This window comes from Zophobas morio, unplaced genomic scaffold, assembly GCF_036711695.1.
Source record: "Zophobas morio isolate AGI-343-1 ecotype UQ-CSIRO unplaced genomic scaffold, CSIRO_AGI_Zmor_V1 ptg000005l, whole genome shotgun sequence".
NCBI lineage: Eukaryota > Metazoa > Arthropoda > Insecta > Coleoptera > Tenebrionidae > Zophobas > Zophobas morio.
Window position 1 is genome coordinate 5,367,327 of NW_026972110.1, and position 19,521 is coordinate 5,386,847.

The 19,521-nt window shown below is 35.5% G+C and overlaps 2 protein-coding genes across 3 annotated transcripts; one reads left to right on the forward strand and one right to left on the reverse strand.

Moving 5' to 3' along the window:
• Positions 1–27: 27 nt before the first annotated feature.
• LOC135122465 (protein O-mannosyltransferase 1) lies at positions 28–18,317 on the forward strand. 2 transcript variants are annotated; one of them, XM_064046653.1, is made up of 7 exons: positions 28–498; positions 553–701; positions 1,230–1,347; positions 1,399–1,619; positions 16,704–17,033; positions 17,148–17,365; positions 17,422–18,317. In XM_064046653.1, exons 1-7 carry the CDS (start codon positions 197–199, stop codon positions 17,908–17,910), a joined length of 1,827 nt encoding a protein of 608 aa, XP_063902723.1. In that variant the 5' UTR covers positions 28–196; the 3' UTR covers positions 17,911–18,317. The 2 variants fall into 2 exon arrangements, with proteins under 2 accessions (XP_063902723.1, XP_063902721.1); XM_064046651.1 differs by having other exon boundaries at positions 553–1,347.
• Positions 18,024–19,152, reverse strand: LOC135122468 (proteasome subunit beta type-7). Its single transcript, XM_064046658.1, has 3 exons — positions 18,995–19,152; positions 18,744–18,923; positions 18,024–18,691 (listed from the first exon to the last, which is right to left on the reverse strand). The coding sequence occupies exons 1-3, from the start codon at positions 19,051–19,053 to the stop codon at positions 18,103–18,105; spliced, it is 828 nt and encodes a 275-aa protein (XP_063902728.1). The 5' UTR covers positions 19,054–19,152; the 3' UTR covers positions 18,024–18,102.
• Positions 19,153–19,521: the final 369 nt, after the last annotated feature.

Here is a 19,521-nt window from a genome sequence, read left to right on the forward strand (position 1 = left end):
TTATGTTTAAGGCAAGAATTCAAAAGTTTTATCCGATTTTGTTTATGAACTGACCTAACCTAACCTAAAGAAATCTACTGGTTGCATGTTGGTGTTAATGACCTACAGAGCAGTGCTACGTGGATGTTAAAATGGACAACTTAAAAAATTAGTATATTTTTAAAAAATGTGTATCCTTATCTACTAAACAAAATAAATGGAAAATATAAATAATAGGAAACATAAACAAAAAACAATAGATCAATGTGGTGATAATGAAAACAAAAATGAAAAAAACACGACTGAAAATGTGATCCAGGAATCATGTAAGAATCTCAAAGGTGATGTTTTAAACTATTCGAATGATAAGAAAACAAACAAAATTACGAACCATATACCTCGTGAAGAAAAAACTAAATTCCTCCGAATAAATTTTGAAATTGATCTGCTCTCAGTTGGCCTCTTTTTATGTGGCTTATTGACTCGAATGTACAAATTAGAAGAACCCAAAAATATAGTGTAAGTAGTTCAAATACTTGTAACACCAATAAATAGTTCCTTTTTTTTTTCTAGATTTGATGAACTGCATTATGGCAAATATGTCTCATTATACATGAAAAACACGTTTTTCTTCGATTCGCATCCACCACTGGGAAAGCAGCTCATAGCCGCAGTAGCTTATTTAGCCGGGTTTGATGGAAAATTTAAATTTGATAAAATAGGTAGTCCTTACCCAGAGACTATTCCATTACTTGCTTTACGTTTTGTCCCTGCATTTTTTGGTAGCTTAATAATTCCAGCTTCGTATCATTTGATGTTAGAATTAGGGTTAACGCAATGGACGTCTTTATTGGCAGCCATTCTTTTATTACTTGATAATGCTTTACTCACTCAAAGCAGATTTATATTAATGGAATCAATGTTGCTATTTTTTGCTTTGTTTGGAATTTTTTGTATTTTGAAATTCCGTCATTATTATTCCAGGCCTTACACTCCTTTGTGGTTTTTTTGGTTGAGTTTGGGATCAGTTTCTTTAACTTGTGCGTTGTCTGTAAAGTATGTTGGTTTTTACTCAATATGTCTGGGAATTGCTATTATTGGTCGAGATTTTTGGAAATTGTTGTCTTCATCAACGCTTTCAGATTCTGCCCTTTTTGTTCGATTTGTTGTACAAAGTGTCACTGCCATTTTCATATCTACTCTGATTTATTTATGTATTTTTTATATACATTTGAATGTTTTGTACAAAGCGGGACCACATGATAGCATAATGACCAGCGCATTCCAAGCCTCCTTAGAAGGCGGTTTAGCTTCAATTACTAAAGGACAACCATTGCTTGTGGCACATGGATCTCAAATTACTTTAAGGTAATTTAATTTTATTTTTTTATTTTTTTTAATATGATTTCATAATTTTAGACATACTCATGGAAGAACTTGCTGGATGCATTCTCACAACCAAGTTTATCCAATAAGATATCCTGACAAAAGAGGATCTAGTCATCAACAACAAGTCACTTGCTATTCCTTCAAAGATGTAAATAACTGGTGGATTGTGAAGAGACCTAACAAACATGATCTTGTTGTTGAACAACCCATAGATGTAATAAACCATGGAGATGTTATTCAGTTGGTTCATGGTGAGTGTATTATATCACAGAGTGAGTTTATTACAGACATAAGAGAATCTAATTTACATTCTACATTTTTTTATCTTAATTATTCGCAAAACCAAATCTTTTAATTTTTCCAAAGAGCTGGATTTGACAAGCTATACTTTATGAGCAAGGGAAGTTCTGTCGAAATAATATTTGACCAATTTTTTTATGTATTAGGTTAACAGGAAAATTCGTGTTTTTTTTCAAATAGATGCCTTTAACACGTTGTGATAACCCAAGCTTCCCGTCTTAAATTGACCTTGAAAAACTTCGAAAGGCCCGCGAAAAATTCAAAAATTCAAAATTTGGCCTTGGCTGTGATCGTCTAACAAAATGAGAACCTACGTTGTATGTGTGTGTTTTTTTTTAAGTGGCGGGAAGACGTTCTTTCATACAAGTGAGCATATACTGCGTGTGAGTCGAGAGCGCAAGAAATAATAGACAACATTTTTTTGGAGGGGCTAAAATGGCACCCCTCTCAGGAGGAAAGAAGCTGCGAGCGAAGGCAACATGGACTTGCCATCTCGCATTCACTCCTCAGCCCCAAAACCCTCTATCGTGTATTCACGGACATATTACGTTTCAAATGAAACACCTTAAAAATATGAAAGAAAAGACACGCGCGAACTGACAGACATACTGTACGTTTTTGTATTGATATATGAATAAGTTGTATGTTGTGTTTGATTGTTAAATAAGAGCAGCGGAATGCGAGATAAATATTTGGTGTTTATTATCGGAAGGATACAGATCAACTCTCCGTTTCAAGGCCGGTGGTGGCCCGACCAAGCCCGTGAAGGCGGAGGGGGTAAAAACAGGCACCCCCTGGTCATTGGCTCTCACATAACCCCCCACCTTGAAACAATAGAAGTGTTTCGAAATACAGAATATATGCATATAATATTTTACACAGATCATACGGATAAACAAAAGTGCAAAGAAAGCAAGCAAATTATAGACACAAGTAGAAATGAATAGGAATGTCCAGATTTCTGGAATATAGATCATGGATTGATTAATATTAATCAATTGGCAACGCACACACTTTCGTAATTGCACGTTTAACTACACCACCTTTATGCCGCACTGACACTACACGCACCAGGCCGTCGTTTCCAGGATGTAATTGAGTAATACGCCCCAGCGGCCACTGTAACGGCGGTAGATTGTCGTCCTTTAGTACCACCAATGTACCAACTTCCGGAACTTTGGCGGATGTGTGCTGCCACTTGGCCCTGCTCTGCATCGTAGTCAAATACTCCTTTGACCAACGTCTCCAGAAATGCTGGCGGCAGGCCTCAATCAGCTGCCAGCGAGACAGCCTATTGGACGAAATGGCGGTGTGATCCTTTTCTACGGGGGCGGTTAGTGGATGCCCGATTAAAAAATGGCCAGGCGTAAGGGCCGAGAGATCATTCGGATCGTTCGATAATGGCGTCAAGGGGCGTGAGTTTAGTACCGCTTCAATTCTGACCAACAGCGTGTACATCTCCTCATACGTAAGGTGATTTTCGCCGATTACGCGCTTAATGTGATTTTTCACTGATTTAATACCAGCCTCCCAGATACCACCAAAGTTTGGGGCTCGAGGAGGAATAAATTTCCACATGATATTTTCGTTTGCCAGTTTATTTTTAAAAATCTCGCTTTTAAATAATTGTTGAAGCTCTTTTCTCGCGCCTACAAAGTTAGTGGCATTGTCACTAAGAACGAAAGAGATATTTCCACGGCGTGAAATTAATCGTTTTAGGGCACTAAGAAATGAGTCGGATGTCAGGTCGCCTACCAGTTCGAGATGTACTGCCTTTGTACTTAAACAAATAAAAAGGCAAATATAGGACTTAGTGGTTCTTTTCCCTTTTCCGCGGCCTTCTTTAATTAATAAAGGACCACCGAAATCAACCCCCACCTTGGAAAAGGGACGTGAGGGCATTATCCGCTCTTCGGGAAGATTTCCCATAATTTGACTGTAAGGTTTTGGATTGGTCCTATAACATTTTAAGCATTTACCAATTACCTTGCGAACTTGACGCCTGCCAGAAATAGGCCAATATTTTAAGCGCATTTGCGCAAGAGTACCTAATTGCCCCGCATGTAATAGGCTTTGGTGTATATCTTGTATTATTAATTCGGTTATGTAATGTTTGGGCAACAAGATGGGAAATTTTTTATCAATTGGTAAAGTTTTGACATTGCTTAGTCTACCCCCCACCCTGAGCAAATCATTAGAATCTAGAAACGGATTAAGTTGTAAAATACTACTGTTACCAAGTTTTTTACTGTGAGTCAACTGATGAATTTCGGAGGAGAATGCCTCCTTTTGAACTAATCGGATTATCGTAATTTCCGAATGTTTCAATTCTTGCGTTGTTAAACTGCCCCTGATTTCCGGTTGTTTTTTGACTCTATTCCGTAGATTTTTCATAACGCGCAGCCAACACGCAATTGCAACTTTTAATTTGCCAAAGGTTGAGTATAGGTCAAAGATAACATTTTTAAAAGAATTGGTTTGTAGATGCACTGCAGTTGAAACAAAGCGTTTTTCTAACAGTAAACCTTCGCCAGAGGAGTCGCACTTGTCTACATTAGAGGCATTAACAATCGGAATTTCCATTTTATGCAGCCAAGCTGGACCATTAAACCACAGTGTATTTGTCGATAATTCCCTAGGAGAGGCACCACGAGTTATTATGTCGGCCGGGTTCTCGCTGCTTTTTACATGGTTCCAGTGACAATTATTAGTTAACTGCTGTATTTTAGAAACGCGATTAGCGACAAAGGTTTTCCAATTACCTGGATCAGCTGCTAACCACGATAAAACGATCTGAGAATCCGTCCAACAGAAACACTGCTCAGGTAAAATGTTAATCGTTTTAGTGACCTTTACAAGCAATTGGGCTAACAAAAGCGCACCACATAATTCAAGTCTGGGCAAAGAGATGGTTTTTAATGGCGCCACGCGAGATTTGGCGCATAACAAATTGACGTGTATATTTAATTGGGAATCAATGGACCTAACAAAGATTGCTGCACCGTAAGCCTGTTCAGAACTATCGCAGAATCCATGGATTTCTATTTTGATAGCATCACGGCAAATTACTGTTCTAGGAAACTGAAGTTTATTTAGATAAGGCAAGCCGCGTAAGAAGGAAGTCCATGCTTTTTTAAGATTATCGGGAATTTCGTCATCCCAGTTAATTTTCAACGACCACAACCGTTGCATTATTATTTTTGCCATTGTTATCACAGGATTAACTAAACCGAGGGGGTCGAATAATTGAGCAATGGCGCTAAGTATAGTACGTTTGGTGGGCTTGACGTTAACAAAGTTAAAATGTGTGTATGAAAGATTATCAGATTCGTTGTCCCAGCGAATACCCAGAGTTTTCTTTTCAAGCTGTTTGTCCGTTATTATGCACTCATTGGAAGTAAGCTCATCTTTTAACACATCAGCACAATTAGATGACCACTTACTTAGAGAAAATCCCCCCTTCCCGAGAACTGTCTTTAATTCGTCCTTAATCCGCGCTAATTCGGGTATGGTATTTGCGCCAAACAATATGTCGTCCACATAAAAACACTTCATGATGACGTCGTGTGCTAATGGATAATTATCCTTTAGATCTGCGCCCAATTGTTGTACACATTTAATGGCTTGGTAAGAAGAGGAAGTCAGGCCGTAAGTGATGGTTTTAAGTTGGTATGTATTTACGGGTAAATCGGGAGATTCTCGCCATAAGATTTGTTGAAATACACGGTCATCAGGATGCACCCAAATGCACCTGTACATCTTGGATATGTCCGCAGTTATTACGAATTGAGGCAGTCTAAATTGAATAATGATCGTAAGAAGATCAGGCTGCAAAACGGGTCCTGCTAATAAATTGTCGTTTAAACTAAGATTGTTTGAGCTTTTTGCCGATCCGTCAAAAACAACGCGTAGTCTGGTTGAAGAACTATTTTCATTTATGACCCCACTATGGGGCAGGTAATAAGAATGTTTCGAAACGTCGGCAGGTACTGGCTCCATGTGACCTAATTCCAAGTACTCGCGCATAAAGGCCAAATAACCCGCTCTTAATTTATGGTCTCGGGAGAGTTTCCGTTCAAGAGACAACAACCGTTTCATGGCTACATCACGGGAATTTCCCAATTTTGGAATTTGCCCGACAAACGGAAGTCGTACAACAAAGCGACCGTCTTTAGATCGGCTGGTAGTGTCATAAAAGTGGGCTTCGCAAAGGTCTTTGGAAGAATGTTTATTGATGGAAGGGACAATTACCTCGGGTTCAACGTTCTCTATTTCCCAAAACCTGGTAACAGCTGATTCCAAACTTATTTTGTAGCAGTGCAAGGGTTTATTATTAAAATTCGGAATTTTACCTGAGATAATCCATCCCAAGACACTATTTTGTAGAACAGGCTGATTTTTACCGAGTTTTATATTTCCGGAAGTAAGCAGGTTTAAAAATAATTCGGCCCCAATTAATATATCCACGGGAGATGAAACATTAAAAGTCGGATCCGCTAAGTCTAAATTATTGGGTAAATGGATAGTATTTATATCGAACGTATAAGAAGGCAAGTTTTCGGTAATTTTGGGAATAACCAAACATTTAATATTGTAAATAAAATCAGTTGATCTACTTCTGATCTCAACTTCAGCAGACTTAGTCAATCTTGATTGGCTATTTATTCCTAGGATCGACACATTTGAATTTTGAATTTTCAAATTCAACTGTTTACATAAATTTTCCGTTATGAAGTGAGATTGACTCCCAATGTCTAATAATGCGCGACATTCTTTTATTTTACCTGTGGGACCCTTAACCAATATTACTGCTGTTGATAAAAGTATGTTGTTTGAGACCGCTAAATTACAATGAGATGTCCCCTCTCCAGGATCCGTGATATCATTAACTAATTGATCAGTAATCGCATTGGAACTAGCCTTTACATCAATATGTAAAAGAGTGTGATGTTTTTTGTTGCACTGTTTGCAGCCAAATATAGTGCAATCTTTCGTAAAATGGTTTTGTCTAAAACAATTACTGCAACGATTCAATGATTTTATGTGTTGCAGTCTTTCCTGGGGGGTTAACTTTAAAAAATCAGCACAATTAAAAATATTATGATTTTTTTCGCATATAAAACATGAAGCTAACTTTTTGTTACTTTGAGCCTTATAATATGAAGTATGGAACACACGTTTTCTAAGCGGCGTATTAATGTTACATTTTTGAGGAGGGAGAGATTTTGTTTCTTTATTATTTTTATGGATGCTTATCGATTCTAAGGTTTTGCATCGCCTTTCTAAAAATGAAATTAAATCTGTATGGGACGGAATGTTATTGGGTTCAAGTGACTCTTCCCATGTGGAACTAGAAAAATGGTCCAATTTTGAAACTACAATGTAAATGATAAGATCGCTCCATTGATCGACAGGGCGATCCAACGCTTTCAGGGTATTTAAATTAATACTTAGTGTATCTAAAAAGTCCCGCAAGGATTTACAGTCCGATTTATTAACAAAAGGCAAACTGAAGATATTTTTTAAATGATTGTTAATGATGAAGCGCTTGTTTTCGTATCTGTCTTTCAATAATTTAACCGCAATTGCATAATTTGTGTTGTCCGCTTTTAGCGACTCCAGAGTTTTCTTGGGTTCATCTTCCAAGCATGATTTTAAATAATGTAATTTTTGAGAGTTGGATAATGACTCATTACTGCCAACTAAACTAGAAAAAGTATCAAAAAATGATGCCCATTCGGTATAATCCCCACTGAACTTAGGTAATTCAATAGTTGGCAATTTTACGTTAAGATTTTGATTTGAATGAGATGTGGTTGATGAACTACTAGATAATTGAGATGAGGCCTTTGTCACCAAATCATCATATACGCCAAGCACCTCAAATATTTGATTCAGTACATCCCTAAACTTATATTCGACCCGTTCATCAGACTCGTTTTCATCTTCTGAAGTTATTATTATAGAATTGGCACCATAGTGCAAACTGATATTTTCCATTTCCGATTTTAATTGTTCAACGTCCTGTAGGCGACGCTTTAATTGTCCAACCTTTGAATGATTAGTTTCGTCTTCAACGAAAATCTCATGTGTGTTTAATTTATCAAGAAGAATTATGAATTTATTGATTGTTTCGTCCTGGCTTTTCGTCATCTTACGTACAAGAAATGCACAACGATATTATAAGAATTGGAGCTTACCTTGATGTCCCCAGAATTGTAGACGACGAATCACAGAAAAATCTGTGTATGACGGTTGACCAATATTTCCGATTTGAATAACTTTATGTGGAAATAGGCGCACTGCACTATTATATAACACTCGCGGCCGCCAATCCGGCTCGAAGGACCATGTACGATTTTGTATTGATATATGAATAAGTTGTATGTTGTGTTTGATTGTTAAATAAGAGCAGCGGAATGCGAGATAAATATTTGGTGTTTATTATCGGAAGGATACAGATCAACTCTCCGTTTCAAGGCCGGTGGTGGCCCGACCAAGCCCGTGAAGGCGGAGGGGGTAAAAACAGGCACCCCCTGGTCATTGGCTCTCACACATACACATATTTGAATATCACAAATTTAATAAAAACAAAGCAAAATCTGAATTAAAGTAACTGGATGCAAATACACAAGTTATTACGGGCGTGTGGCGTCAGATTTTAATGTTACGGCAGTTAACAGGAGCACAACAAAAGTACCCTTGGGGTGTTCTAGCACAAGCGGAGTTTGGGGCTACCGGTCGGGGCTGTTCTCCCCCCACAACGGTGATTCTATCTATCGCAAAGCCTACTCAAACGGCACATTTCACGTCTCTAGGACGAACATGCCGTCCGAAACTAGGCCATTACGATCGCCAGACCCGTAGTCGGATCTCGGCCAAGGACAGAAGCCGAGAACGTTACAACATCGGCGGCCGCCCCTGAATCTATCCAAACCTGTGGACTTGTACAGGTGACACGATAAATCTCATCAGCTCGACTAGGTGAGATTTATCGTGTCACTGCGCTTCTGCCACGTTTTCTGTGTTAGTTATTTAACCTCAATTCCATTTTTAAATGTTCAATCTCTTATAACTCTGATATTAACAACAACTGAACACGGGTTAAAGTTTCAACGAGCAATAAACAACATTTAAATTCGCCATACAATTTTGTGAAATTTTAAACAACAAATAATTCTAATGTAAGATTAAAATTGGACATCAAATAGTTTATATGATAGAAACATTCATCAACGAAATATTTACAAAACAAAACTAGCAAAGATTTATAATAACAAAAGATTTGGAGTGAAATAAACTTGTGCAAATAAAAACATTATGTGAGGTTAAAACTGCAAAGCATGATATTTACGTTCAATGAAAATTATACAACAAAGGAAAATTACTGAGCTTAAAACTGTGAGATTAGAGAAATATTGTATGAGATGAAAAATTGCAAAGTTAACAAAATTTACATGAGATTAATATTTGCCACACTTTATCAACGATTCAAACACAGAGTTTACATTATGTTAAATTATGTCATAATCCAAGTGATTGGTTAGTTAAAAACAATCTACTTTGAGAATTTAGCATACCGCGAACTGATTACCCCAACAAAACACATAATAAACAGACACAAAAATATCCAATAATTTTTTTTATCGTTGCGAGGGAATACCTCGATGGTGTTATTAATCCCTAGCGTTGTGAGAACATGCCTCGATGAAGTAATCAATCGATAGCGTTGTGAGGGCAAGCCTCGATGAAGTAATCAATCTGTAGCGTTGTGAGGGCAAGCCTCGATGATGTAATCAATCTTTAGCGTTGCGAGGACAAGCCTCGATGATGTAATCATGATAACGATGATAACCGCCAAAGGGAAGAAATTATTTTAAGCCCCCGCCAGTTCGCAGTATAATGTATTTTGTTTAACTGCCGTAAATGAACTATTAGCAATCTTGTGTGAAGAATTAAGAAGTGTTATAATGTAAGACTTACGTATATGCATCCAGAAACCTATTCGTAATAAAAAAACAAAGGTGTTTTCCTGATTGTTAAATTGTTTTAGCACTAGCTGACGACTAAGAAAAACTAACTTGATTGGTGAATTTACAAACAATAAAACACATTTACAGCACGTGTTCCGCGTTGAAAGATCTCATGTTTTTTTTATTAAAAACCGCAAGAGAGAAAACGTCAAAACGAAGTGTCACTGTAACGCATGATGTTTAAAGTAAAAGTTGATGGAAATAACACTATGCAACACTAAAAAATTCACAGAAAGTTCAGATAGTGTTTGAGGTTGGGTATACTCCATATACTAAAGAAAAAAATGTTTTATACTCATATCACATCACAAAACATAGATAACGGTTGTTTTGTTTTTCTTACTTTTTGGGACACTTGATTGCATTTAATCGTAAAAATATCGCTTTTATGTATCCACCCATGCTTGCAGACTTCTGTTGGTGTCTTCAGAGGGATACCGCGAGATCTGGCTACAATAGGAATGCCAATCGTTCGAAAAAAAAGACCTTTTCTAATGAAAAATGAAGTATTGTTTTATTAATTTTGTATGATTTCAAAAAATTCAATAAACACTTTTCATTGTGATACCTGATGTGATAGGTTGGGTACCTATACTCCATATACTAAAGAAAAAAATGTTTTATACTCATATCACATCACTAAACATAGATAACGGGTTGGAAAATTTAGACTAATCACTAAATAAAACGTTCCTGATATAATCAAGATCATTTAGCAGCTGTTCCCGAACAAAATTGCAAAATGCTAACCTTCATTAAAAGTCTGTCTCTCGTAGTTCATGAACTACCTGCGTATGATACGGATGAAACTAGACTTAACACCATTTTTTCTCGCAGTGGCCCATTATCCAATATGAAAAACAAACAATGTCTAAAATGCAGATCTCGTTGTCCAAGTGGGTAGCGGTTTTCCCGTTACTCACAGGCCAAACGTTTCGAAATTGGATGTCTTGTGTTCGGGATATTTCTAGACGTACAAATTTGTCGCCACTAGAACATTTTTGGCACTCTGCTCAAAATTGACAGTGGCATAAGAATACCAACTTGGATTCATGTATTTTTTAATTTCTACTATGAATCAAGGGACAGAAGAAAAATGTATTTTGGGGTGCCTATAGAGACCAGTTAGATTCGTCATTTACGCTGAATCAGCCTGTATATGTATCAAATTTCATTGACGTCTTGATAAAACACTCTAAACTTTAGCTAGTAATTATTATTATCACTATTAGTAAGACCCCTTTAGAACACAACACGTTTTTAATTATTTTAGCCTGGTTTTCAAGGTAACTTTGAAAAGTTAAAAATTTCAAGAAATATATCCTGTTTTATCAAACGTGAATACAGTGTCGGCCAAGAAAAGTTACCATTTAAAAACACTTAAAATTCGTCTTTTTACCCTGTTTTTCTGTTGGGCCATTTCAGCACACCTATGAATACGATTTCGGCCAAGAAATTTCACCTTTTAAAAACACTTGAATTTTAAAGATTTTGAGAACACTGTTTTTTTAATCGTTTTGTCCTGTTTTTAAAGCTACTCCTTTTTAAAAGTCAATTTATTGAATTTACACTCCAAAGAGAGCCGTTTTTTAAGAAAGTCAAAATTTTAAGAAATCTACCCTACTTTATCAAACGTGAATACGATTTCGTTCAAACAAATTCACCCTTCAGAACACTTTGTTTTTTAAATCATTTTGCCCTGTTTTTTCAAAGGTACCCTTTCAAAAAAGTCAACATTTTAAGAAAAATACCCCGTTTTTCCAAACGTGAACACGGTTTTGTCCAAACAAATTTTCCTTTCAAAAACATTCAAAATTAGGAATTTTGCCTTGTGTTAAAGACTTTTTTCCTATTAGGGCCCCTATAACACACATAATTTTTTAGCAAATATACCTTGTTTTTCAAAGTACTTTTTTTTAAATTAAAATTTTAAGCAATTTACTTAAAGGTATATTTTTAAAAGTAAAAATGTTTAAAGACTGATGTAAAACTGCAAATATTAAAAAAAAAGTCAAAATTTTAAGGAATCTGTTATGTTTAAAGGTCTATTCATTAAAACAGTCAAACATTTTTTAGACTTCTTATTAAACAAATATAATTTTTAAATAACTTTTAAATTTGGTTTACAAGGGATGAGTTCCAGTTTCCGCTTTGTTATCTCCGAGTTCATTTTCCAAATCACTGGAGCTAGACCTAGAATAAGACAATATAAAGTAAAAACTACTATTAAACCATTCTTACAAAGGATCTAAGTCTTCTAACGCTCTCTCCTTCGGTCCGAAACTCAATAGTACAGTTTACAAAATCATTAAGTCGCAGTTTTACCCCTTTTTCTTGCGTGAGTACAAGTGGTTGTCTGGGAAGCTCCACATTATTAAATGGTAAGCTTGTACATAGTAGATGGTTGTGATGATGCTTTTGGTGATGCGTTTTGGGAGTGCCTCTTTTTTTGGAGGTACCCCCTGTGTTGAGAGCCAGTACTGGGGGTACGTGTTTTGATTCTCCCCACCCTCAACGGGAAGTCTGGCCACCACCCGCCTTAAACGGGGATTCTACCTGTAGCTTTCGGGAAATAAACATCTCTAATCTGTAACGACAGTCCGCTGGTTCTTTTATCAGTCATCCTATCTATTTCAACGTATCATTCAAATATCAATTCACCGGACGCGTTCGAAATCCGTATCATTCCTTTTATTAAATACAAGAAAACATATCGTCGAACGAGTTCGAAACACCCTGCCTGCCCGTCCGAAGACTTTTGGCCTTCGTTGATTAGTAGATGGGTGTATTGTAATTTTTCTGTGGGTTGCAGTCACAGGCTTTTCAACAAAGTTTTCGCCATAGAACACTTTCTCAGATGTACTGAACATTGTTAAATGACGTAGAAATTCCAACTGGAATAATCTCAGTTTTTCTATGCGTGAATTTTTTACCCCAAATCGTTTTTGCTCCATTGTGGCAAGAAATTAGAAGAAAACGAATCGGATCTTTCCTTTTTGGAATAAAAATATGTAGGTAATATGTTACCTTATACCAGGCGTGCACACAGGTGGGGGCAAGGGGGGCATGCCCCCCCCCCCCCCCCTAATAGTTGTCATATCAATGTACAGAAATAATTGAAAAAAACACAAAATTTATCATTTTTCGGAAAAGTTGGATATGCTTTATTTTACTTCGGGGGATTAGGGCCGAGGGAAGTTTTGTCAAAATAACCTTAACCAATTTTTTTTATATTCGACTATGTAGATCTATCTAATTTTACGCTGTTATTTATAGAAAAACAACAACCGGTTGAAGACCCGTCAAATCCGATACTTGCTGATCGTATTGAACGTGATGCCTTAATACGCAAAGGTCCCTATCAACCAAAATTAAAATGTTTTCCAAAAAGTTTATTTGGAGAGCGATCCAGAAATTTTCAAATTTCTTAGTACGACAATTTTCCCTGGTTAGAATATAGCACTGTAAAGGATGCTGCGTACTGTTTCTGCTGTAGATTTTTTTCCATGCACGATGCAGCAACAAAAGGACATATAGATTTAGCTTTTATTAAAGAGGGTTTTAAAAATTGGAAAAGGTGTCGAAAAATTTAAATTACATCAGCATACTCGAGGGCACATGCACAGTTTTAGTGTATGGAAAAAATATGATGAGGTTAAGGGAGTAGATGAGCTTCTGGATAGCGAGTGCCAAAACTTTAGATCATTACGAGAACAAGAACGAATTAAGAATCGCGACATAATGAAAAGGCTTATTGATATTGTTTTGTGTCTCGCTAAAGGAGGACGTCCTTTCAGAGGGCAAAATGAATCAAAAACAAATTTAGAGAAAGACTTGTTTTTAGATTTAGTTTCATTACTTTCAAAATATGATCCTCTTATTAAGGAACATTTAGAAGAAGGCCCAAAAAATTGTTCGTACGTTAGCAACAGAATTCAAAATGACCTTATATTGTCAGTTTACCATGTGGTTATAGAAAAAATTAGAAACCGTTTGAATGGTCAAATGGTGTCAATAATTGCAGACGAGACTTCTGATGGTGGTCATCATGAACAAATGTCAGTGGTGGTGAGACATTTTGATGTCAAAACAAATATGCCTATGGAAACATTTGTGGGACTTATTAGGCGGTTTAATGCTGAATTTATATATTCAGAACTTAATGAGGTCTTAAATTTTATGAACATTGAATGGAAAAATGTTTTGGCAGTTTTGATGGTGCATCTACTATGGCTGGGACATTATCTGGGGTACAAGCAACATGTAAAGAAAACAATAGCAAGATTTTGTATGTACATTGCTATGCACATTGTTTGAATCTTGCTTTAGTTGCTGCATGCAGTTCCCAGAGGGGAAACAAATTAATATTTGATTTCTTTGGAGTTGTTCAATTTACGTATTCTTTTATCGAGGGGAGCTGTGTCAGACATGCTGTTTTTGAAACAATTGCTAAAGAAATGAACAATTCTGTGAAACATCTAAAATCACTTTCAACCGCTAGATGGGCATGTCGAGCTGAAGCTGTGAGCGCAATAAAAGAAAATTATAAAGCTATTGTATTAGCAATTGAAGATATTCTCCAAAATACTACACATGCAGTTATAAGAGCAAAAGGACGAGGTTCGCTTTTTCAGTTAAAAAGTTTCGAGTTCATTGCATGTCTTCACATTGTTAATCCTATTTTACAAATTATACTGAAAGTTAACAAAGACTTGTAGTCCGAAGAAATTAATTTATTAACTGCTGCAGATAGTGTGAACAACTTAAAATTAACTTTGCAAACATACCGAGACAATTCAGCCTACTTTGCGTCGATTTTTTCAAACATTCAAGACGAATGTGTTCTGTTAGAAGTTGAAATTCCTGAAGTAAAAAGAAGAAAAATTTCACGACGAATAGACGATAACCCAGAAGGTCACAATCATTTTGAAAAAAAAGAAGATGAACTAAGAATACACACTTTACCCATTCTTGGAATCTCTAATTTCTGGTCTTAATGAAAGATTCAGTCAGGAATCAATGCAACTTGTATGTAGTGTGGGTCAACTTCTTTATTTTAATTGTGATCCTGATAATGCGGAAAGTAATTTCAATTATGTTTGAAATTAAAACTGACGAGATATTAGCTGAACAAGCAATTCTGAAAGAATTTAATCCGTCTTTACGAGGAAGTTCAGTACAAAAATGGTTACTTTGGATGACGGAAGAAAATAAAGCAAGAAGTAGTGTATTTCCATGTATATTCTCAGTACTACTTCAAAAATTTACCACAATTCCGGTTACAAGTTGTTCTTGCAAACGATCATTTTCAAAGATGGCTCAAGTAAAAAATAAATTGAGAAGTACAATGAGACAAGACCGTCTTGATGCATTGCTTCTTTTGTATATAGAACAAGACAGTGCCGTTCATGTTGATGTCGAATCAGTAATTGACTATTTTAAGAATATGACTGGTTCTACTCGACGAATGCGTTTATGAAGTCGCGGTAATAGGTATATACATACGTTAATTTTACAAAAAATGTACATCTAGATATTTCAGACTTTTTGCGAATTAATATGTACCTATATGTATATAGTGTAGCTATTTCTGATTAAATATATAGTTTAGTTTAGGGTATAAAGTTTTTTATCCCACTCCCACCATTAAAGATATGAATTCATTTTTAATGGCCCCCTCTAATACTAAAGTCTCTGCACGCCTATGCCCTATACAAGCAGTTAGTTTAATGTTGTACGATACCAGAAAAATAATTACCCTAGCAAAATGGGGTAAAAATCATGAAGATGATGTAATTTTCGCCATAATAAATGGACTTGGTGTAAAAATTAGCAAATGTGGATTATTTATTGATCTGGATCACCCATATTTGTGTACTACACCTGATGGCTTAATTGGTGATGATGGAACAGTAGAGTTAAAATGCCTGTATTCTGCTCGTGACATGACACCAGATGAAGAAATCTTTGACAAACTTATAACTGTTTATAAGTTAGACAAAAAGGGTGAAATGTCAGTTAACAAAAAGCACCCTTATTTTTACCAAATACAAGGCAACTACATATTACCCGGAGATAATATTGCATATTTGGCATTTGGACAGAAAAAGGGATCAAAATTGACAAAATCAACTACGATAAAAATTTCTGTAAAACGATGGTGCAAAAACTTGAAAAGTTTTATAAAAATTGTGTACTTCCCGAGTTAGACCCTAGACGACGCAGAACTCTTGCTATTAGAAACCCGGATTACATTTTAAAAGCACAGAGAGAAAGGGAAAGAAAACGCACACGCAATAGTATTTTTGTAAGTGCATTTAGTTGTACTAAATAAATATCTGCAATTAAGACACTGATAACCGTTTTCGTCCTTTCTTGATATTTTAACACAATTTTTACATTCTTTACATTGATAAATGTGATATTTTACTCTTTTCTTTGTTTTATCAGGAAAAGTTACCTACTGTACAACCTTTTCTATCACAATTTTTACAACCTTTTACCATTGTTTTTTACTTTGTATTTTTTATCACTGTATTTGATTGTTGTTTCACATATTCCACCTTTTTGCCGTTTCCACTGCATATAACATTTATGTTTAAGTATTTTGTTACCTTCGTTAATCATTTGATTACCCTTTTGGATCATCCCCATCTCTGCGCAACGTTTGCCGGTAAACATATTAATCTTGTTATTTCCTTTTTTAATTATTTTAAGCAGTTCATTTATTTATTTATTCCTAAAACGTTCTCAGAATTTCAAATTAACAGAATAATAAGGCATTTCTAAGAATATTGATAACCTACATTATTTTGGTACTGTGTAAGTACTGAAAAAAAAAACACTAATTCTGTATCCTTTAAAATGGACTAAATATAGCTATTAGGGAAGCAATAAAAAATGTAAACTAGAGATTTTCTTGTCTAATAAACACGCTCTGTCACAAACGCTTTATTTATAAACCTACGTTATTTTAGTAATAAAGCTTTATTACACTTTTAGGTATAACCAGCCGTGCCTTAAATTCTCACGATGTGGCTGCTCCAGTTTCACCACAGTGTCAAGAAGTATCATGTTACATAGACTACAACGTATCCATGCCGGCACAAAATCTATGGAGAGTGGAGATTCTGAATAAAGATCAAAATGGAGAAAGTTGGCATACAATACAATCATTGATAAGACTGATTCATGTTGACACAAATACGGCTCTTAAATTTACAGGCCGACAGTTACCAGATTGGGGCTTCCATCAACATGAAGTTGCTGCTGATAGAATTATTAATCAAGATGATACAGTGTGGAACGTTGAGGAACATCGTTACACAAAATGTTAGTTTCCATTTAATGAAACCAAATAGTTTGATCGCGAAATTTAGTTTCTTGCTGACGTTAATAGTCGCAATTTATTTTTTAAGTTTTTTAGTTTCCTTTTTTTATTTGCAGCTGAGGATCAAAAAGAACGTGAAAGAGAATTAGTAACTGCTGAAATGATCCCGACTGCAGCGACTTCTTTGACATTTTGGGAAAAGTTTTTTGAATTGCATTATAAAATGATGTTTTCTGGTACTGAAAGTGTGCAGAATCACATGTACAGTTCCGAACCTTTTGAATGGCCGTTAATGTCACGTGGAATTGCATATTGGGTTTCTTCAACTAGTAATGTAAGACTGTTGTACTGAATATATATATATATTTTTCTTAACTTTTAATATTATAGGCTCAAATTCATCTCATAGGAAATTTATTGCTCTGGTATTCTGGAACAATTGGACTTCTTATATATTTTGTTTTGTTAATATTTTATCTTCTTCGACGTAGGAGATTATGTTATGATCTGGATGAAAACACGTGGGAACAGTTTCAACTCATTGGTGAATTATTTTTGATAGGTTATTTATTTCACTATATACCTTATTTTTTTGTTGAACGTACTTTATTTTTACATCATTATTTGCCAGCTTTTACTTTCAAAACACTATTACTGGCTGCATTAATTGAACATATTCATTATTTAAATACTCATATTTTTAAAGTCAAGTTTTTTAATTATATATTTATTTTACTCATATCTTTGTGGCTTTTATCTATTTTTTACGTTTTTCTTAAATTTACTGTACTGTGTTATGGTGCAACTCCTTTAACAACTAATGACATAATAAATTTGAGGTGGAAAGACACATGGGACTTTATAGTACACAAAAACTAATCAACAAATCTCAGTTTTACACTATTAAATTTTTTGAAACTTATAATTTATAGGTGTTGAATTTTTGAAAAATTATATATTTTTATATTACATTTTTACGAATATAAGAAACGTTATCTTTTATATGTACTTTATTAGAAATGAATAAACGACCTTAAATATGCAAAAATATTTCAATCAAACCTAAGCCATTTAAGCTGTATCCATATGTTCAGGCTCAATCGGGTGCACAGTTACGTCAACAACTTCAACATCAATAGTTTTACTACTCAGGACAGCAGTGGTCCCTTTTGGATAACGATATGACGACTGACGAACTCCTTTCTTGTTAGCTTCATCAAAAGTTCTGCGATAATCCACTGATCCTTTACGAATAATGCAAATGTCCACATTTGAACCAGACCCAAGATCGTTAAAAATGCCAGCTGCAATTGCATCACGAACCAGCTTAACACCCTCTTCTTCTTCTAAATCTGGATTCCAACGAGACTCAAAAACTGCCATTGCAGCAAGAGAACCAGAACCCATTGTAGTGTATGGCAACTTATCAGTTGATCCATGAGGGTATATGGAATAAAGATGAGGACCAGTTGAATCAACACCTCCCAGAACTAATGCTGCACCTATATGTCCTTGATAGCGGAAAAGATATTGTTTCAACATCTGATTTGCAGTTGCAACACGAGCTACTCTATTTGTAAAGAGACGATGAAGTTCTAATTGAGACGATATCATCTGAGTTGTCTGTTCGGTATCTGCTGCAGTACCAGCTCCACAGCAACTACGAAGAATGTGTAACAATTTGCATGAAACTCAGTTTACAAAATACTTACTACATGTTTGGAGCTAGGTAGTGGATTTTTTCGCAATTTTTATCAGAGACTGTAGTGTCTTCAGTAGCGCGAGTATCAGCTCCCAGAATCACCCCATCTTTAAAGATGATTCCGACAATTGTTGTTCCAGTTTTTGTAGCTTTAGGAACCGGAAAACCTTTACTTTCCAGAAGTGCATTACTGAAATAGGTTATGTTGATGACAGTGCAGAAACAATTGCAAGACTAAAGTTTGTGATTATTTTTCCTTACCGCTTGCAGTTTGCAAAAGAGAAGCCGGGGGCAGGAGTTTCTGGGCATAAGACGGACATTTTTTCTGCTATTAAATTTAAATTTGTTGAAGTTTACACAAACTGCAACATACACAACTCATTCGCCGTCAAATATCAAACAAACACGTCAAATTCGGTCAAATGTCAAAATCAGAGCGAAAATCATAATCCACCAATGTCAAATTTAACTTGTAAGAGTTAAAAATCCCTAAGGCAGCTCTAGTTCTCTAACCTCTAATCCACTCTAATCCTTGATCCTAATCGAGATTTGAGATATGTCATCACAGAACTATGTCATCTACTGTTTTGAAAAAATGACAGTGTAAAAGTTTTGCAGTTCTGATATTTATAAATTTCTAATTGTATGAGAACGTAATGTTTAGAAGAACTAGCACTATGCCACAAAGAATTAAATTCTGCTTAACAACAGAACAAATTATTAGCGACATCGAAGCGGTTTACAGAAACGAAGAGCAAAGAAACACTTTATACTTCTGTTTAGATCAG

What these genes read in the sequence shown, in the direction of transcription:
- LOC135122465 (XM_064046651.1), top strand. Translation starts at nt 197, where the DNA reads ATGGAAAATATAAATAATAGGAAACATAAACAAAAAACAATAGATCAA. An exon ending in TGTTATTCAGTTGGTTCATG is followed by an intron (nt 1,620 to 16,703) that starts GTGAGTGTATTA and finishes TTACACTTTTAG; the next exon opens with GTATAACCAGCCGTGCCTTA. An exon ending in GGGTTTCTTCAACTAGTAAT is followed by an intron (nt 17,366 to 17,421) that starts GTAAGACTGTTG and finishes TTAATATTATAG; the next exon opens with GCTCAAATTCATCTCATAGG.
- LOC135122468 (XM_064046658.1), bottom strand. Translation starts at nt 19,053, where the DNA reads ATGTCCGTCTTATGCCCAGAAACTCCTGCCCCCGGCTTCTCTTTTGCA. An exon ending in TCTTTTGCAAACTGCAAGCG is followed by an intron (nt 18,924 to 18,994) that starts GTAAGGAAAAAT and finishes AACCTATTTCAG; the next exon opens with TAATGCACTTCTGGAAAGTA. An exon ending in TACCTAGCTCCAAACATGTA is followed by an intron (nt 18,692 to 18,743) that starts GTAAGTATTTTG and finishes CATTCTTCGTAG; the next exon opens with TTGCTGTGGAGCTGGTACTG.